The following is a 14,458-nucleotide window of genomic DNA, read 5'->3' as shown; positions in this document are numbered from 1 at the left end:
TTGGCTCCCGGTGACCCCAGATGTCTTTCCATGGGGTTGTATGGGGTCTGGATGGGGCTGTGCTGCCTGGCACAGGTTAGGGCTGGTCCTGAGCCCTGGGCTGGGGAAGGTGGGGGGCAGCGTGATGGGTGGTGGTTAAGTAATGAAGTGGGATGAGGGCAGGGACTGTGGTGTTCCTCTTGGTTTCTTCTGATCGGTTCATGTGGCCGTGGTTTTAAAAAATACATTCACAAACTGCCTTGTGTTCATACACAACAATTCTCTTTTATTTCATCGCCGCACCCCAACATCCCACAACTGAAAAAAAATCATTTAAAGCTGCGCATTCTGAACCAGTCACATTGAGGGGGGAACAAAATGAAATGAAGGAGAGATGCGCCTGCAATATAATTTGATAGAAGGCTCTGGTTTCAGGTAGTGGAAATACACAGAGTGGGTGGCAATCGGTGATGGGTTGGGTTTGAGGGCTGTCACCGTGCTGTGCTGCGGGGCAACAGGGGCGGTGGGGGCAGTGCCCCATCCACGTGGGTACCACTGTGGGCAGAGCATCCCATCCCACCCCATCCCATCCCTGGTGAGCAACGCTTTCGCCCTGGATAAAGATTCGAGTTTGACCAAGTCCTGTTGATTTAATCATTTTTTAATAAAGCCATCGTTACTGAGTACACCAAGATTGCCAGTTAAGCTCTCTATATGTCGCTGGAGGTAACAGTGCTGTGATCAACAGCAAAACAACGGAACGAAACGAAAACAAAACAAAAACAAAAACAACCCAAACGAAACGAGGTAGGTTAAAACCAGCAACACAGACCTTGTTATGCGACACCCCAATACCACAGCGGCCATGCTTGCAGCTACTGAGAAAGAAAACCCCAGATACGCACTGAAACGTAAATCAACTGAGCAGAGTTTATAAGGACACGATTCAACCCGAACTAAACACACACACATTTCGGCACAGATGTCGTCTTTCACTGTATGTTGGGTAATTCGTAGGGAGCACGGGGGGCGGGGGGGGCAGAAAACGAGTATAGATTCAGACCCTTGGCCGAAGGAACCACGCACATAAATATTGTTAAGCTCTTTACAAGCCCATCAGCAGCACAGCGGGCGGCTCGCTCTGTGCCCGTCCCCACGCCGGCTGCCCCTCCATGGGATGGGTGCCCGAGGCCCCCCAGCCCCCCTCCATCCCAGCCCTCTCCCGCCGGCATCAAACGGCACCGCTGTCCCTATCACGACACAGCATCATGTGAAGATCCATATAGAAATATGGATGGACAGACTTGACAAAAATGGTAGCTGATTTTTATTAGTCTAAGGCTAGTAGTTTAGCCATTTAAAATCCATTTCCCAAAAGAGGGGAAAAAAACCTATTATTTTTCTCTTCTTTAAAAATCTGTTAAGCCGTTGCTGCCAAAAGCAACATGTAAATGTTGGTGAAGGCAAAAGATTTCTAAAATTACCCAGCTATACGGTTATGGCCTTCATCACAAAGATAAAAGGTACATTTATTGTGCTGTCTCTCACCAGATTTAATTGGTAACTTTACAACATACTATATATTTGATGCTAGCAGGCAGACAGAATTAAAAACAGACTTTTTGACACGGTTTCTTTCCCCGTTCTTACAAAGCAGGGGGCAAAGAAAAACTGGGAAGAACAAAACAAAACAAAAAAAAAAAAAAAAAAAGAAAAGAAAGAAAGAAAGAAAGAAAACAACCTCATAACCCACTATAACACAGCGTAATCGGGAGACCTCCAGAGGTGGTTTCCCTATCCCAAGCCACGCGCGGGGTGCGTGCCGAGCCCTCCCCAGGGCGGCAGGGGAGCGTGGGGAGCGGTGATCCTCAGGGCCCTCCGCATCTGCCTCTACAGTGTTAGTCCATTTAATGTCCTTTAAATTAGAAATAATGCCACGAAGGTAAGTGCCAAGGGCTCTTCTGTTACCAGTTCATCATGGAGTTTCTGTTGAGGGTCATGAAAAATACTTGGCTGCTTCCTCCGGATCTGACCGACGCGAAAAATACCTGTTTGGAGACGGGGGGAAAAAACCTCAGTGAATGCTGATGATTTTTATGACGATCAGAAATAATCTGAACTCTCGTGGACGAGGGAAGCCACGGCTGGGCAGTTTCCTCTGCCTAAACCTCATCGCCTGATCATTTCTCTGGGTGACTGCAGTCATGGTGCTACACTGGGCGTAACAATCTGGGCAGAAAGGCTGCTGGAGGCATGGAGGCACGGAGCCCAGCCTGGGGAAGTGGCTCAAAGTGGGCGCAACACAGCCCAGGAAGGATCCGGCCCTGTGAACCCATGCATCACAGCTCAAATCCCAACCACTTCAAAGCGAGCGTGTAACAACGCCTCCATTGCTATCACCACTGCAGAGAGCAAGGATTGGAATAGTCTACAAATACCACGTTTATCACGTTACTGCCACAGCATTACTTATTGTGCAACGTTAATACGACTGCTTTCAGTGATTTGTATCTTGCTAAACGTTAACCATTTGGGTCAATACTCACACACACACTGTGTTACACAGTGCTTCACTGCCTCAGATTGAAATGCTTTTCTTTGCAGAAGTTTTTTATATTATTTCAGCGACTTCCGAAGGCTAAATTGGGGAAAACCCAAACTTTCCTTCAATACATTCAAGGCACAAAGAAGTATTGGGCCTCTCTATGAAGAAGGTTCTTCTGTGTCCACCATTGTTGGACCACAGCAGAAGTCTTGAAAAATAAGTCATCGTGTGCAAATATTTAAGGGAACCCTTCCACAGGTCCTAATTTTAAATCACTGAACAGGCAGGCCAACTAAATAAACCAATTGCAGCCTCCAATCCTATTTATTGCACGTTATTAAACCCTACTCTGGCGACAGAGCAATCAGTGTCTGCAAGTGTTTTGTGCCTGTGCTCCTCACAAAACAATTCCCTACTGCATGGTCTTGATTTATGTTGGTGAAACCCCGTGCCACAGGAAATACTGACAGCAGACATCAGGGCTGAAAACAGATCTCACTATTCAACTATCCCTGCCATGAAAACTTTCCTTTTCCTCCAGATAATCCTCCTTCTCTCATTCCCTGTGCACCTTCACACCTCAGCAACACCCAAGGCAGGGGTCATCCATGCAGCCATACAATTTTATGATGCAAGTGCCTTTACACATGGCTCTGCTGCCCCTGCAGAACAGTGTTTATCAGTGCTGTCTACAAGAAAAGAGAAAACACTTTACGACCACAAACTGCATCTGAACTGAAAATGCATCATAATGTTTCTATACCTCCGTTCAAATTAGGGCTGTCACACAACCTTAGCACTACCATTTCTCAACATTGCAGAGCTTATTTGGTGGCCTGAACTGCTAATGGTCAGATGCAACATTTGAGAGGAATTCAAGCTAAGTCTGTGGGGACATCAGCCTGAAGTAGAAGAGCATTTGCTGACAGGCTGAGATCTTCGTCCACTGAAGAAAACTAACTGGGATGGGACTTATGGGCACCATTTATTAAACAAGACCTTGAGCTTAATTACTTATTAACCCCAAGACAAACTAGACTGTCTAAAACTGATCGGTTTTACCTTAAAGCACGGATACAAATTTTGCAGTGGACTTACCTTATCATTTCTTTCACATAGAAACTTTAATCTTTGAGCTCGCTTGTGCATAAATACTCCGTCCAAATGTCCCGTCTCCACTGACCGAATCTCAATAGCTTTCTCTCCCCAGCCCATTATTTGATTGGAATGAATGTAGGCTGTCGAAACAAAACGTTTGGTAGGTGTTACCATGTGTGCTGAGCTCAATACTACGCCATGGGTAGGAATTCAAAGTCTTTGCAGGTGAATTACAGAGCTCTGCTGAATAGCCTTAACATAGCAGTATTAATCCAGAAGTAATCCTGCATTTAAGGGGAATACAAATCAGTTCTGCTTTCTGCAGGGGAGGAGCTGTGACAGTGACCCACCTGCACAGGCCATGGGGCTGAGCAACCCAGGCTCTCGCAGCTCCCATCTGGCACTAACTCCAGTCAACACAATACCCCACCAATGTAATGGTTTATACTTGGGATAAAGCACAGTTAGTATCTTCAAAAAGTCATTTGCTTTTACTGTCCAGAACCAAACTACAGACATTTGGCAACTACATCTCTTACCTGGCTGAGAGAAATTTCTCTTGATAAACAAAATCCCAAATAAGCAGCACGCCTGACTCTGCACCTTATGTCATTTCTACTTTACGAAGGTGAAGAGGAAGGGTTGACCTACCCACAGAAGTAGGCATTTCTCCCCACTGGAGCACCACATCTTTAGTTATCCGTCCGTAGGTGTTCACATAAACACCTTCATCCTCGTAGCACACAAGCATCTCCATCCCGTCTGTTTTAGGCAGGATGACAATGGCATGAGGAGTAATATTGCCCTGAATCTGCAGTTAAAATAAACACCCTACAAGTCAGAATTACATCGAATGGAAGAAGTGGTAAGGGGAAGGGAGCAAAGCTTTAGAAAAACAAAACCCCAAGCCACACTAACCACAAAACCTGCATTCCATTCCACAAAGCTTTTCCACTGGCTTTTAGAGATAAGCCTGAAGGGGAATCAACTGCCATGTTTACACTACTGCCAAAGCTGTCTTACACAGCAAGGATGAGCAGGGTCAGCAATTATACAGAGATCACAACACCCAAAGATTGACACCTGGCAGTAACACTGATCAGCAGCTGCTGACTGATGAATCAAAGTCAAATTAGGCAAATAAACCCAGAGTTTTACAGGTAGCTCTAGGGAGGAAATACTCCCCTCTCTGAGCAGTGCTCCCCCATGTACTCACGTGAGATGGTATATAGATATCGTAAGAGTTCCCAGAATCTACATCAATCACATGGAAACCAGTGTGTGATCCAAAGATAACCTTGAGCCTCTGACCCTCTTCTACAGTGAGATCGACAAGCAGCGGTTTGTGCTGGAGATCTGCAAAAGACTTTTATAACCCCTTTAGTGAGCACCACAGAAGAAACAGCAAACCCCATGGCAGCCACCTGGTATGGTTTTGAAATTGCATCTGTTTGAACGCGCTTCCTACGAAGCGTGTCACTATTTCTGTTCCTCGTGCTGCTCCTCAGTCATATGCCCAGGGAAGCACCCACTCACTCCAGCCTTCCCAGCACACAGGTGCTCACCCTGTCAGGCACAGATCTTTTCCCCAGGGGCAGCCCTTGCTCCCTGTGCAAGTACTGACTTCCAGCAAGGAGATCAGTGAGCTGTACTTCCGACTGCCTGAACAGATCCGTGCCTACAAGGCAAGGGGAGGATTCTCAGCACCCAGATGGGAAGAGCAGCACCAGGAGTGCTGGGCAGCATCCCCACTAAGCCCACAGATCCCAAGCTCCACTAATGCTGCTGAGCTCTTCACGTCACCCAGCCCATTTATTCTGGCTTTCGTTCAGAGAAAGCAAATGTGACCTAATACCAAATAAGCCCATTTCTTCTGGAAGGATTCAAAATGAGATTACTCAGCATGGAAGTCTCTAGGAGGCATTGCCCCTTGTGACTTGCTGCTGCACAGAGCTTAGAACGAAAAGTGCTTTGAAGTACTAAGTACAGCACAGCCTCTGGCAGGTTATGTAGGAGAAAGGTCTCACTGAAGGAAACTGGGGTAGATGAAAAGGGAGAGAAAAACAGCAGGTTGCTCCCCTGCACTTTCTTGGTACAGAATCCACACTGCAGAAGGGAAGAGCACCTTGCAAAACAAACATGGAAAATAACACCAGCCTGATTTCACTCTCTGTGGCTAAAGCAAGCAAACAAGGTTAAAAAAAATCCCCTAAAACCTCAGCTCTGCTTTATTAAAGGACATTTGGTGAGCTTTCTACAGCTTCTGCAATGAAGCCTCCCAGGATAAGCGATATTAATGCTTCACTGGTAGCCATAAGCAGCACATATCACATCTCTGCAGCCATGGGCTTCATAACATTTCTACCAGGGCAAGTACAGTGATGATAACGCTTCTGAGGAGTGGTTTTGTTTGTGTCCTTGAGGTCTGAAAGCCCTGGCACTGCACAGCAAGACTGAAAGGAAACCCTGCGGGTGCTTATCTTCATTGGCCCTCAAAGACAACGCACTGTCTGAGGAGATGGACTATAAGCAAAGCACTTTCCTACTCCACACAGTACAGAAACATCATGTGTTTACAATTACAGAGCGTATTCTGGTGACAAGGCACACATACCTTAAATGCCATAAACTTGTGATATGGTTTAGGAGCCCAAGCATAGATCTCTACAGCATTCTTTAAGGCAATCACCAGGAACTTGATTCTTTCGTATTTCACTAAAATTAAAACAGAAGATGTTTAAAGCATTCTTTTTTGCTTCAAGATGGCACAGTTTATCTCCAGAAACAGCTGCTAAGGCTATCTCTCTGTTGATTTGCACGTAGTAGCATCCACCTAACACATACAGATGAGTAGAAAAAGTATTTCTGGCTGTTGTCTACTCATAGTTTCAAGAAAAATCATCAGATCAGATCTAGGACTACAGAATAAAAATCCCCAAAGACTCCAAATATCTTTTTGCTTGTAACTTATGCAGCACACAATCAATGTGACAAACTGGAAGATGTTTACCAAGGCATTTTATCACACAGGCTGTGATGGAGGCACTCACAGTACTGTGGAGCAGGCAAGGAGCCCGGGGCAGTCCAACAAGCATCACCCTCTCCAGGCTCAGAGCTATGGGCACACAGCCTCTTCTCACTGCTTACTCTCCCAGCTGCTCATTTCATGGCTGTACTTGGCACTACAAATTCCTCCATGCAGCACAGTGGCCCCAGCCACTCACCAACTTTGTAGTGGATGCAGCCTTCCAGATCCCCAACCGTGATCCAGCCCTGCTTCTTCTCTACTTCGGGGTCGTTGTGTAAAATCCTGTTTCTCAGCCAGGAGAGATAATACACTCGCAGCTTGTTCTTCTTTCCTGTTGGCAAAGGGAAACTCAGCCATAAGAGGCAGCGAGAGGTAACAAAGCAGCATGCAGCCCCAGGAATGGCCCCAAGCTCCAGCTCTCTGTGCACAGCCTTACTGGGTTTGCATGGGAAACTCTGAGATTCCAATGTTTATTTTTCCTCAAGGAAGATAAAAGTAAAGCTCTTTTCACAATGACATTGAAAAGCTTTACAGAAATGATGATACAGCTCAAAAGCTTCCCAGATTTGATGACCAACCATCCTCGACAGGATTCCCACACTAATTTCCACATCCTCGTTTCTCACATTTGGAACCAGAAGGTCAGAGATGGGGTGAGAGGAGCACCTGATATTGTCACGAGGACATTCAAGCCCTCGAGTACGTCCATCTGCTGGAACCGCCGTCTGTTGATCAGGTTGTAGACCTTCCCTTGCCCGCTTCGGTCCAGCAGCATCAGGCCATTTTCTGTGCCCACCAGCAGATTTACACCTGAAACAGAGAGACCAATGGGCACAAGAAGCCACGGCTGCTGCCCACCAGAGGATTACAGCCCAAGCTCATTCTTTGCTATCTCTAAGCGACAATTGTAACTAAGGGCAGCATTCCCATTCCCGCAGACAAGAAGCATCACTCTTATACCAAAGGGTCTCAGCTGACAGAGCTGTGACCAGGAGCTCACCCCACAAAGCAGCACACAGTATCTCCGAGTTGAAGCGCTTCTTATACTTCCTTATCTCTGGGGTGTCACTGTGGGGACGGATGTTGGTGGGGTTCACGTTCACCACGGAGATCTTCCTGGCTTCGTTCAGCTTGGCCTGCTCCTGTCTGAGCAGCTCGCTGGTGAACAGTGCTTACAAGGAAACAACAGGACAGTGAGGTGTCATTGGAAGCAAATTCTTGCTTTTTTTTTTTTTTTTCTGATAGAGATGTCATCACTCTGTTACAAGCTGCAAGTTTTGAGAGGTAACATCAGTATTTTCTCATGGGTTGGAAGCAACAGTGAAGCGGTAACAGGGAACATCCCCAGACATCCAGCACTGCCCACAGGGATGACCAACCCTAACCCTGTCCACATGCATCTATTTTCAGTGAGTTCTAAGCAACTGTAAGCTTCTTGGAGTGACTGCCACCTCCTGGCTCTGCCAGGAACAACTCTCCCAGGTGCCCAGGCAGACAGGGATGGGTGGACTTCCTTGTCTTCTCTCTTTCTGGGGATATTTCACTGGTGATGGAGAGAGGGAATTGGATGGAAATTGGAAAGCACAAGGGTACAAACACAAGAGTAACTGAAATCTGAGAGGTTCAAGGGAGTTATTCAGGCTTCACAAACGGTCACACTGCCTCCTACCAGTAGCAGATGACTCTTCATCCTCATCTTCATCTTCATCGGTAGGCGAGGTCTGATACACTCTGGTGTCCACAAAGGGGGTGAAAGAGGCTTTGGTGCTACTTCCCATTCCATACTGCAAAATAAAGACGGAAGACCGAGCTCAGAGCACAGAAATAACACTAACATTTGGTGTGTGTGGCTCTGCAACGAGCGCACAGTGCCTGTCCCTGCGGCGCCCTTTGTGAGCCCTCTACGAACATTTACTCCTCCTCCCCCAGATGTGATCACAGACAACATTCCACTGGATTTGTGAATGCCTCTGGAGCAGCAGAGAACAAGAAGTGCAGGCACGGGGAGCAGTGCCCAGTGCCACGGGCTCGGCTTGCAAGTAGAAGCACAGCACAGCCAGACTGGTTAGCGGAGAAGCCGCAGTGTCAGAGGCAAAAGTGAATGCAGGGTTGAACAATTTCTCCGCACACAGCACATCTGTCTTAAAGCCCAGGCTGGGATGTCAGTGGCAAGGGGTTGCTTCTCCCATTAATGTGACTGCCCCACGAGTCACCCCACTGCAGTGCTCAGCACAGGACGGGGAATGCAGATGTGAGAACACAGCACATCCCACACTGCTCCATCCTCCCCAGCTCTGGTCTCCACCACATGTCACTTGTACGGCAGGGATGGGTTACCTGCAATTCCAAGGAAGTACTTTAGATTGTCTACAGCATTTCAAGTGAGGCTTCAAAAAAGGCCATTTCTGAGTCAGGAAAACTGAACCTGAACATATTGTAAGGAATGGGGACTGGAGCACCTCCCCTGTTAGGACAGGCTGAGGGAGCTGGGCTCGCTCAAGCTGGAGAAAAGAAGGCTGCGGGGTGACCTCATTGCAGCCTTTCAATACCTAAAGGGAGCCTACAAAGAGGAGGGGAATCAACTCTTAGAAAGGATTGATAGCTGCAGAACAAGGGGAAATGGTTTTAAGTCGAGGGAGCGAAGATTTAGGTTGGATGTCAGGGGGAAATTCTTTACAGAGAGAGTGGTGAGGTGCTGGAACAGCTGCCCAGAGAGGCTGTGGATGCCCCGTCCATCCCTGGAGGTGTGCAAAGCCAGGCTGGATGGGGCTCTGGGCAGCCTGGTCTAGCATTAAATGGGGAGGTTGGTGGCCCTGCATGTGTTTGGAGATTCACGATCCTTGAGGTCCCTTCCAACCCTGGCCATTCTGTGATTCTGCGATTCTGTGAATGCCAGAGCCAACACTTTGCCAAGGGGATCTAAATAGGAACAAACAGCAGCACCACACTGATTTCTTTTTAAAACCATTGCTTTGTTAAGGCAGAAAACGAGGCTAAGCTTTCTCCCAAGCAAAATGACATCCTTACTTGGGAGTCCAAGTGCAACGATTTCCCCCCTCGCTGAGCAGCTTATTCCTCCTATCACAGTATTTATCCAGGGTGCTCTTTGTTTGTGACCTACATTAAAAGCTGTAACAGCAGCAAAAATCAAATCTTCCTGCAGCAGCAGCAGGGCTGTTCGTGTCCCAATTCCCTGGGATGTTGTCCTCACTGGGAACACACCTTGCTCAGCCCCCATGCCACCAGGTCTCCCAAGAAGGAAGGGAAACACCCTCACTCCTGCCTGAGGCTTCTCGAGGGGCACGTGAGCAGAACAGCCCCAGAAGTGCCCCCAGCCCATCCCCAGCAGCACTGCATGCTGTGGGTGAGCACACAGCTCTGCACTGCGCCTGCCTCCATCCACATTCCCACGGCCTGGAGACAGCCCTGTGTTGCCATAGAAACAGGATGATTTCAAAAAAGAAAATGGGAATGGAGACCCATGTAAGGAGCTTGCAGCCTGAGGCAGAGAAGGCTGCAGTAACAGATACCAGACTTACATATACTGCATGGCCCAAATATACTTATATGTACACGCAAGATATACTTGCTACTCTGTGCTTCTTTCACATCGAATAAATACACATTTTTTTCCTGTGCTGGGCATCTTTTCCATAAAGCACCTACAACTCAAAGAGGGAAGAAATATTCAGTATTTACAGGGATGCTTTCTAGCTGAGAGCCAGGTGCTTTCATACAAGTGAACTATGATCAACTCCCTCCTTCCAATCCCCCAAGCAGTTCCTCCCTCTTTGCTCAGATTCAGCTGTTCTTCTCCTAAGAAGGTGGCATTTTAAGAACTTTCAAGCCTGTTATTTAAATACTAAGCCCTCATCTTCCTTCAGGTCCTGTTCAATTGATTATAAACGTCTGTTTTGGATTATGAAGACAGCACCAAGCTGCAGGGTGAGATAGTGCTGGTCCTTTCAGACCCACTCCTTCCTGACACACTGCAGCACTGTTTGTACAGGGGGAACAGTGTGGAAGAGCAGCCTGACAACTGTCCCACACATCCCCTGCAGTCCCCACACTCATACAGCTCTGGAGGCTTTCACAGCTCTGTGTGCAGCTCACTGCAGCTATCCCAACAGACCTGAGGTTGCTCCGTGTGACATTCTCACAGTTCCCATCCATGCGCCTTCAGGACAACACAGAGTGTCTGTCAGTGCACCCTACCCGTGGCCCATGCTATTAATATGGCTGGGCACCATAAGCAGGGCTTTAGCTTCAGCTTCAGCTCTGAGATGGGCTGAAGCAGAGAGCCCTAAAGCATCCATCTGCGGTCCCACAGAGTGCAAGCCAACCCCACCTGCCAACACACGCAGAGCTTGTTTGCCCATGCCCTAAGGGCATCCTTATGGCAATGGAGACATCTTATCCTTTAGCTCCACTACCCCACAGCACCACTGGGACAGGGCACAACACTGATAACATCAGCAGTGTGGATGCAGTGCCCTGCATGAGAGCAGCTGTGCACAACGCCTCCCACAAAGACACGGCTGTAGGGGTCTCCACACAATCAGGACAAGGGATAACCTCCAAGTAAGGTGCCTGTGCCACTGCCTGCCAGTCTGCAGGCTTTATGAGTCACCTGGAAGAACCGAATCCCAAACTTTCCACTTACACCCACTCCTTGCTCAGTTGGCCCTAAAAATGCAGTTTCAGAAATGGAAAAGCTCCTCTTGCTTGGTATTCCATAAATGAATATATTTAAAGCCTATTCTTGCAAACTGCCTGCTCATGTTTAAGCAGTCCCAGGATGACTCTGGAAGGTGTTACTTCAGGACCAACTGTCTCAGCGCTGCTTTTCAAGGCAGCAAGGAAATGGATAAAACCTGGAGGTCAAGTCAGGCACTGTCTGTTCTTACAATTTACCAGCACACAAATCCAAGCAATTTGCATTTTTATACTGCTAGTAAAAGCAAACTGTAAAATGAGTACATCATCTCTATGAGAGAGGATGACAGAACTACCAATGTATATCCAACCAAACAAAAAGAAAAATAAGATGGGTTATTTAATACCAACCCGGTTGATTTCTCATGGGGAAACAGGGAAATACATTACCGTTTCCCACAGCTGCTGGTGGCAGCAGGACACACCAGTTCCCCTCTCTTAACCTGTAACATCTTGTCCATGGTAAAAGTTAAAAGTGTGCCACATTGGCTTTGGTTTTTCTTAACCTTTGGGATCACAAAGTCTCAGAGACTGCACACGTAGAAGCTGGGCCCGGTTCCTGTTAATGGCACCATTGGCTCATATTCTTTTTACATTTCCAGGTATGAGAAGATGGGGACTTTCACATCAGATTGCAGCATTCAAGCCATCATCACCAACACTTCAGCTGGTGGGTTGAGAAGCGGGCCCTTCTACCACAGGGCACAAACCCATACACCAACTACCCACCAGCTCCCCTTTCATTTCCCTACACTCACCCACACGGACTGGAAACAAACAGAGAGAAGAGCAAAGGAAGCGAGGGAAGAAAGCAGAAAGGCCCCTTACGGGGCAGAGATGTTAATACTTGTTTAAAGCAATGCAGAGGAGAGCCCCCACCACCTACTTCAGGCACCGAGTCCATGTCTTGCGCATGCGTGGAGACTCGCCCCAGGGCCTCGGTCGGTGTGCCTGCAGGCGAGTGGCTTTGCTGCACCAGATCAGGGAGATTGATGTGGCCTGCAAAGCCATTGCTGGCTGCGTGGCCAGAACGCTTTTTTTCACCAGAGGTCTGCAGAAACACAAGGCATGAGGAAGAAAGAGAAGGGAAAAAAAAAAGAGAAAAAGAAGAGAAAACAACAAAACCACGTTGTCTGCAGTCACCAGTTCCCTGAGCGAGAACAGGACAAGGACCCTCTCTGCTGTCTCCATCCCCATGCAATCTGGCAAGCGGCAAACCCCCCCAGGAGAAATAAAGACAGGGTTAATGACAAAGTCAATACAGAGTAATTAGCCACATTACAACAAAAGGAGAAGCCTGATCATCGTTGTTTTGAGAAAAGGAACATAAGGCAGATTCTGCTCTCGCCACCATGGGTGTGAGCCCCATGGCTGCCCTGTGGCCAGCTCTCGTCCCAACACTGCCTCTAGCCACAGTGACAGCAGAATCTGTCCCCTGATCAGCGTGAGCTTTAATGGCTTTTCACTGCTACGGCGGCGAGTAGCCTGACCGCAAATGCCAACAGAGTCCCCGTTGCATGTTTCTTTAACCCAAAACAGCAGTGAACAGTGACAGCATCGCCCTCGCCTGCAGTGGCAGAGCTATTCACATCCCGCTCTGTGCACAGAATTCCCTGCAGCATCACTAGGAATCACTTGTCTGCAGAGAAAACCTCCCGGGGTGTTCTCAGGTGAATGCTGACTACAGTTGCCCATGTCAAGCAAGCACTCAGCCATTCCAATACATTCCTCCTTTCAATCTCAACCTCATGTGAGGCAGGTGCTAGGAAACTTCTCCCTTCCCTGCCCATTGTTTTGAGGTATTTGCCATTCTGATGAACTCGGGTACAATGAGATTGTTAGAGAATTTGCCACCTACCAGGATTAGTGAAAAAATTCCTCAGAAACAGGCTCAGCAACTTATCGGTCTGCTCTGACAACATTAATCTATCAACTATTACCCCATCTTCCAAGCACCTCGCCATCCTGCCTGTGCAGGGTGGCACGTAAGCTTTTGCCCAAAGTCCCTGGAGGTCAGTGAGCCCTTCCTCTGACTGTGACAGCTGTGGTCAGAAGAACAGAGTGAGCACCCTGCATCACGGGCTGGGTGTCAGAACATTCTCTCCTCCCAAAGAGATTTCCTCTCCAGCTTATCTTTCCCGTGGCTTTTAAACCTTCCTGTAAGTCTTGGTCTAGCTGACAGCTTCACTGGTTTGGCACATTATGGCTGCAATGCAATCCAAGCTCATTTCAGAAATGCCTGACTTGTTTTCTTACTCAGCCTCTTCAGTGTTGCTGCCACAAGGATGTGCACAGGGCTGACCAAGCTTCAGAGATCTCTGATCAGAACAGGTAAAGGACCAGGTGAGCTGTGCATTTCTGAACAGCAATAAACCTGCAACAAACACTCTATAACTTCTTTGGAAACTTCTTTCTTGTAATGACCTGCTACCTGTCTTTGTTTCCAATGGCACCAGCAGCATGTTACAGGACAAAATGAAGAAACACTGGGGAAGGCCTTCCTCAACCAACAGGACATACCTTCTCCTGCCTCTTTTTTCAGTACCACCGATGAGAAATGACCAAGCTGTGCTGCTGTGTTAGCACTGTGCTTCATGGGAGCAGGGAAGACTGGGACAACAAGGAGATGTGGTCTCTGAGAATACGGCAAAGGCACTGGGCCAAGATTTCTGAGTGGGAAAGCAGCAGCAGCAGCGATGTCTGCAGTGTCTGGGTTTGATGGAAGCTGCACTCAGCCTTCCAGCCAACTGGCTTAATCCTCCTGAGCAGCAATGGCTGCCTGCAGCCCCACAGAAAGCCTCCAAAACACCACACCTCCTGAACGCCTCCTACAGCTGTATGGTGGTAAAGGTTGCAAAGCCCTGGGGGAGCATCGGGCCTGGCTCCAAAAAAGCACTCTAAACCAAAGATAACTCCTGTTGCTTGGAGCTATACTGGGACTACAGTAGAGTTGTTTATGTGAGCATTCACCCCGCTGTGCTCCGGCATTACTATTCACTGCTGTTTGTAGTTCTGAGAAACATCTGCACTTGTCACATTTGCTGAGTGTAAATTGCATTAGGAGAGCACTAACGAGCACAATTTACTCAGTC

At 47.9% G+C, this 14,458-nt stretch overlaps 1 protein-coding gene across 5 annotated transcripts in view; it reads right to left on the bottom strand.

Moving 5' to 3' along the window:
- Positions 1-624: 624 nt before the first annotated feature.
- The window catches only part of TNIK (TRAF2 and NCK interacting kinase), a 138,679-nt gene continuing 124,845 nt past the window's right edge, over positions 625-14,458 (bottom strand). For 4 of the 5 annotated variants that reach the window (XM_052685230.1, XM_052685232.1, XM_052685231.1 and 1 more), the window contains 10 exons: positions 12,253-12,417; positions 8,320-8,434; positions 7,651-7,821; positions 7,317-7,460; positions 6,847-6,981; positions 6,237-6,337; positions 4,839-4,988; positions 4,274-4,433; positions 3,623-3,762; positions 625-2,027 (listed from right to left, as the gene is read on the bottom strand). In XM_052685230.1, the coding sequence (XP_052541190.1) occupies positions 1,944-2,027; positions 3,623-3,762; positions 4,274-4,433; positions 4,839-4,988; positions 6,237-6,337; positions 6,847-6,981; positions 7,317-7,460; positions 7,651-7,821; positions 8,320-8,434; positions 12,253-12,417 (1,365 nt within the window). In that variant the 3' untranslated portion in view covers positions 625-1,943. The remainder of the gene's footprint in view (positions 2,028-3,622; positions 3,763-4,273; positions 4,434-4,838; positions 4,989-6,236; positions 6,338-6,846; positions 6,982-7,316; positions 7,461-7,650; positions 7,822-8,319; positions 8,435-12,252; positions 12,418-14,458) is intronic. The other variant, XM_052685233.1, reaches the window with a different exon arrangement.

Source organism: Tympanuchus pallidicinctus, unplaced genomic scaffold, assembly GCF_026119805.1.
Source record: "Tympanuchus pallidicinctus isolate F22 unplaced genomic scaffold, pur_lepc_1.0 scaffold22, whole genome shotgun sequence".
Classification (NCBI taxonomy): Eukaryota; Metazoa; Chordata; class Aves; order Galliformes; family Phasianidae; genus Tympanuchus; species Tympanuchus pallidicinctus.
Note: the sequence above shows the minus strand (reverse complement) of the source record. Positions and strands in the feature narration are given on the sequence as shown.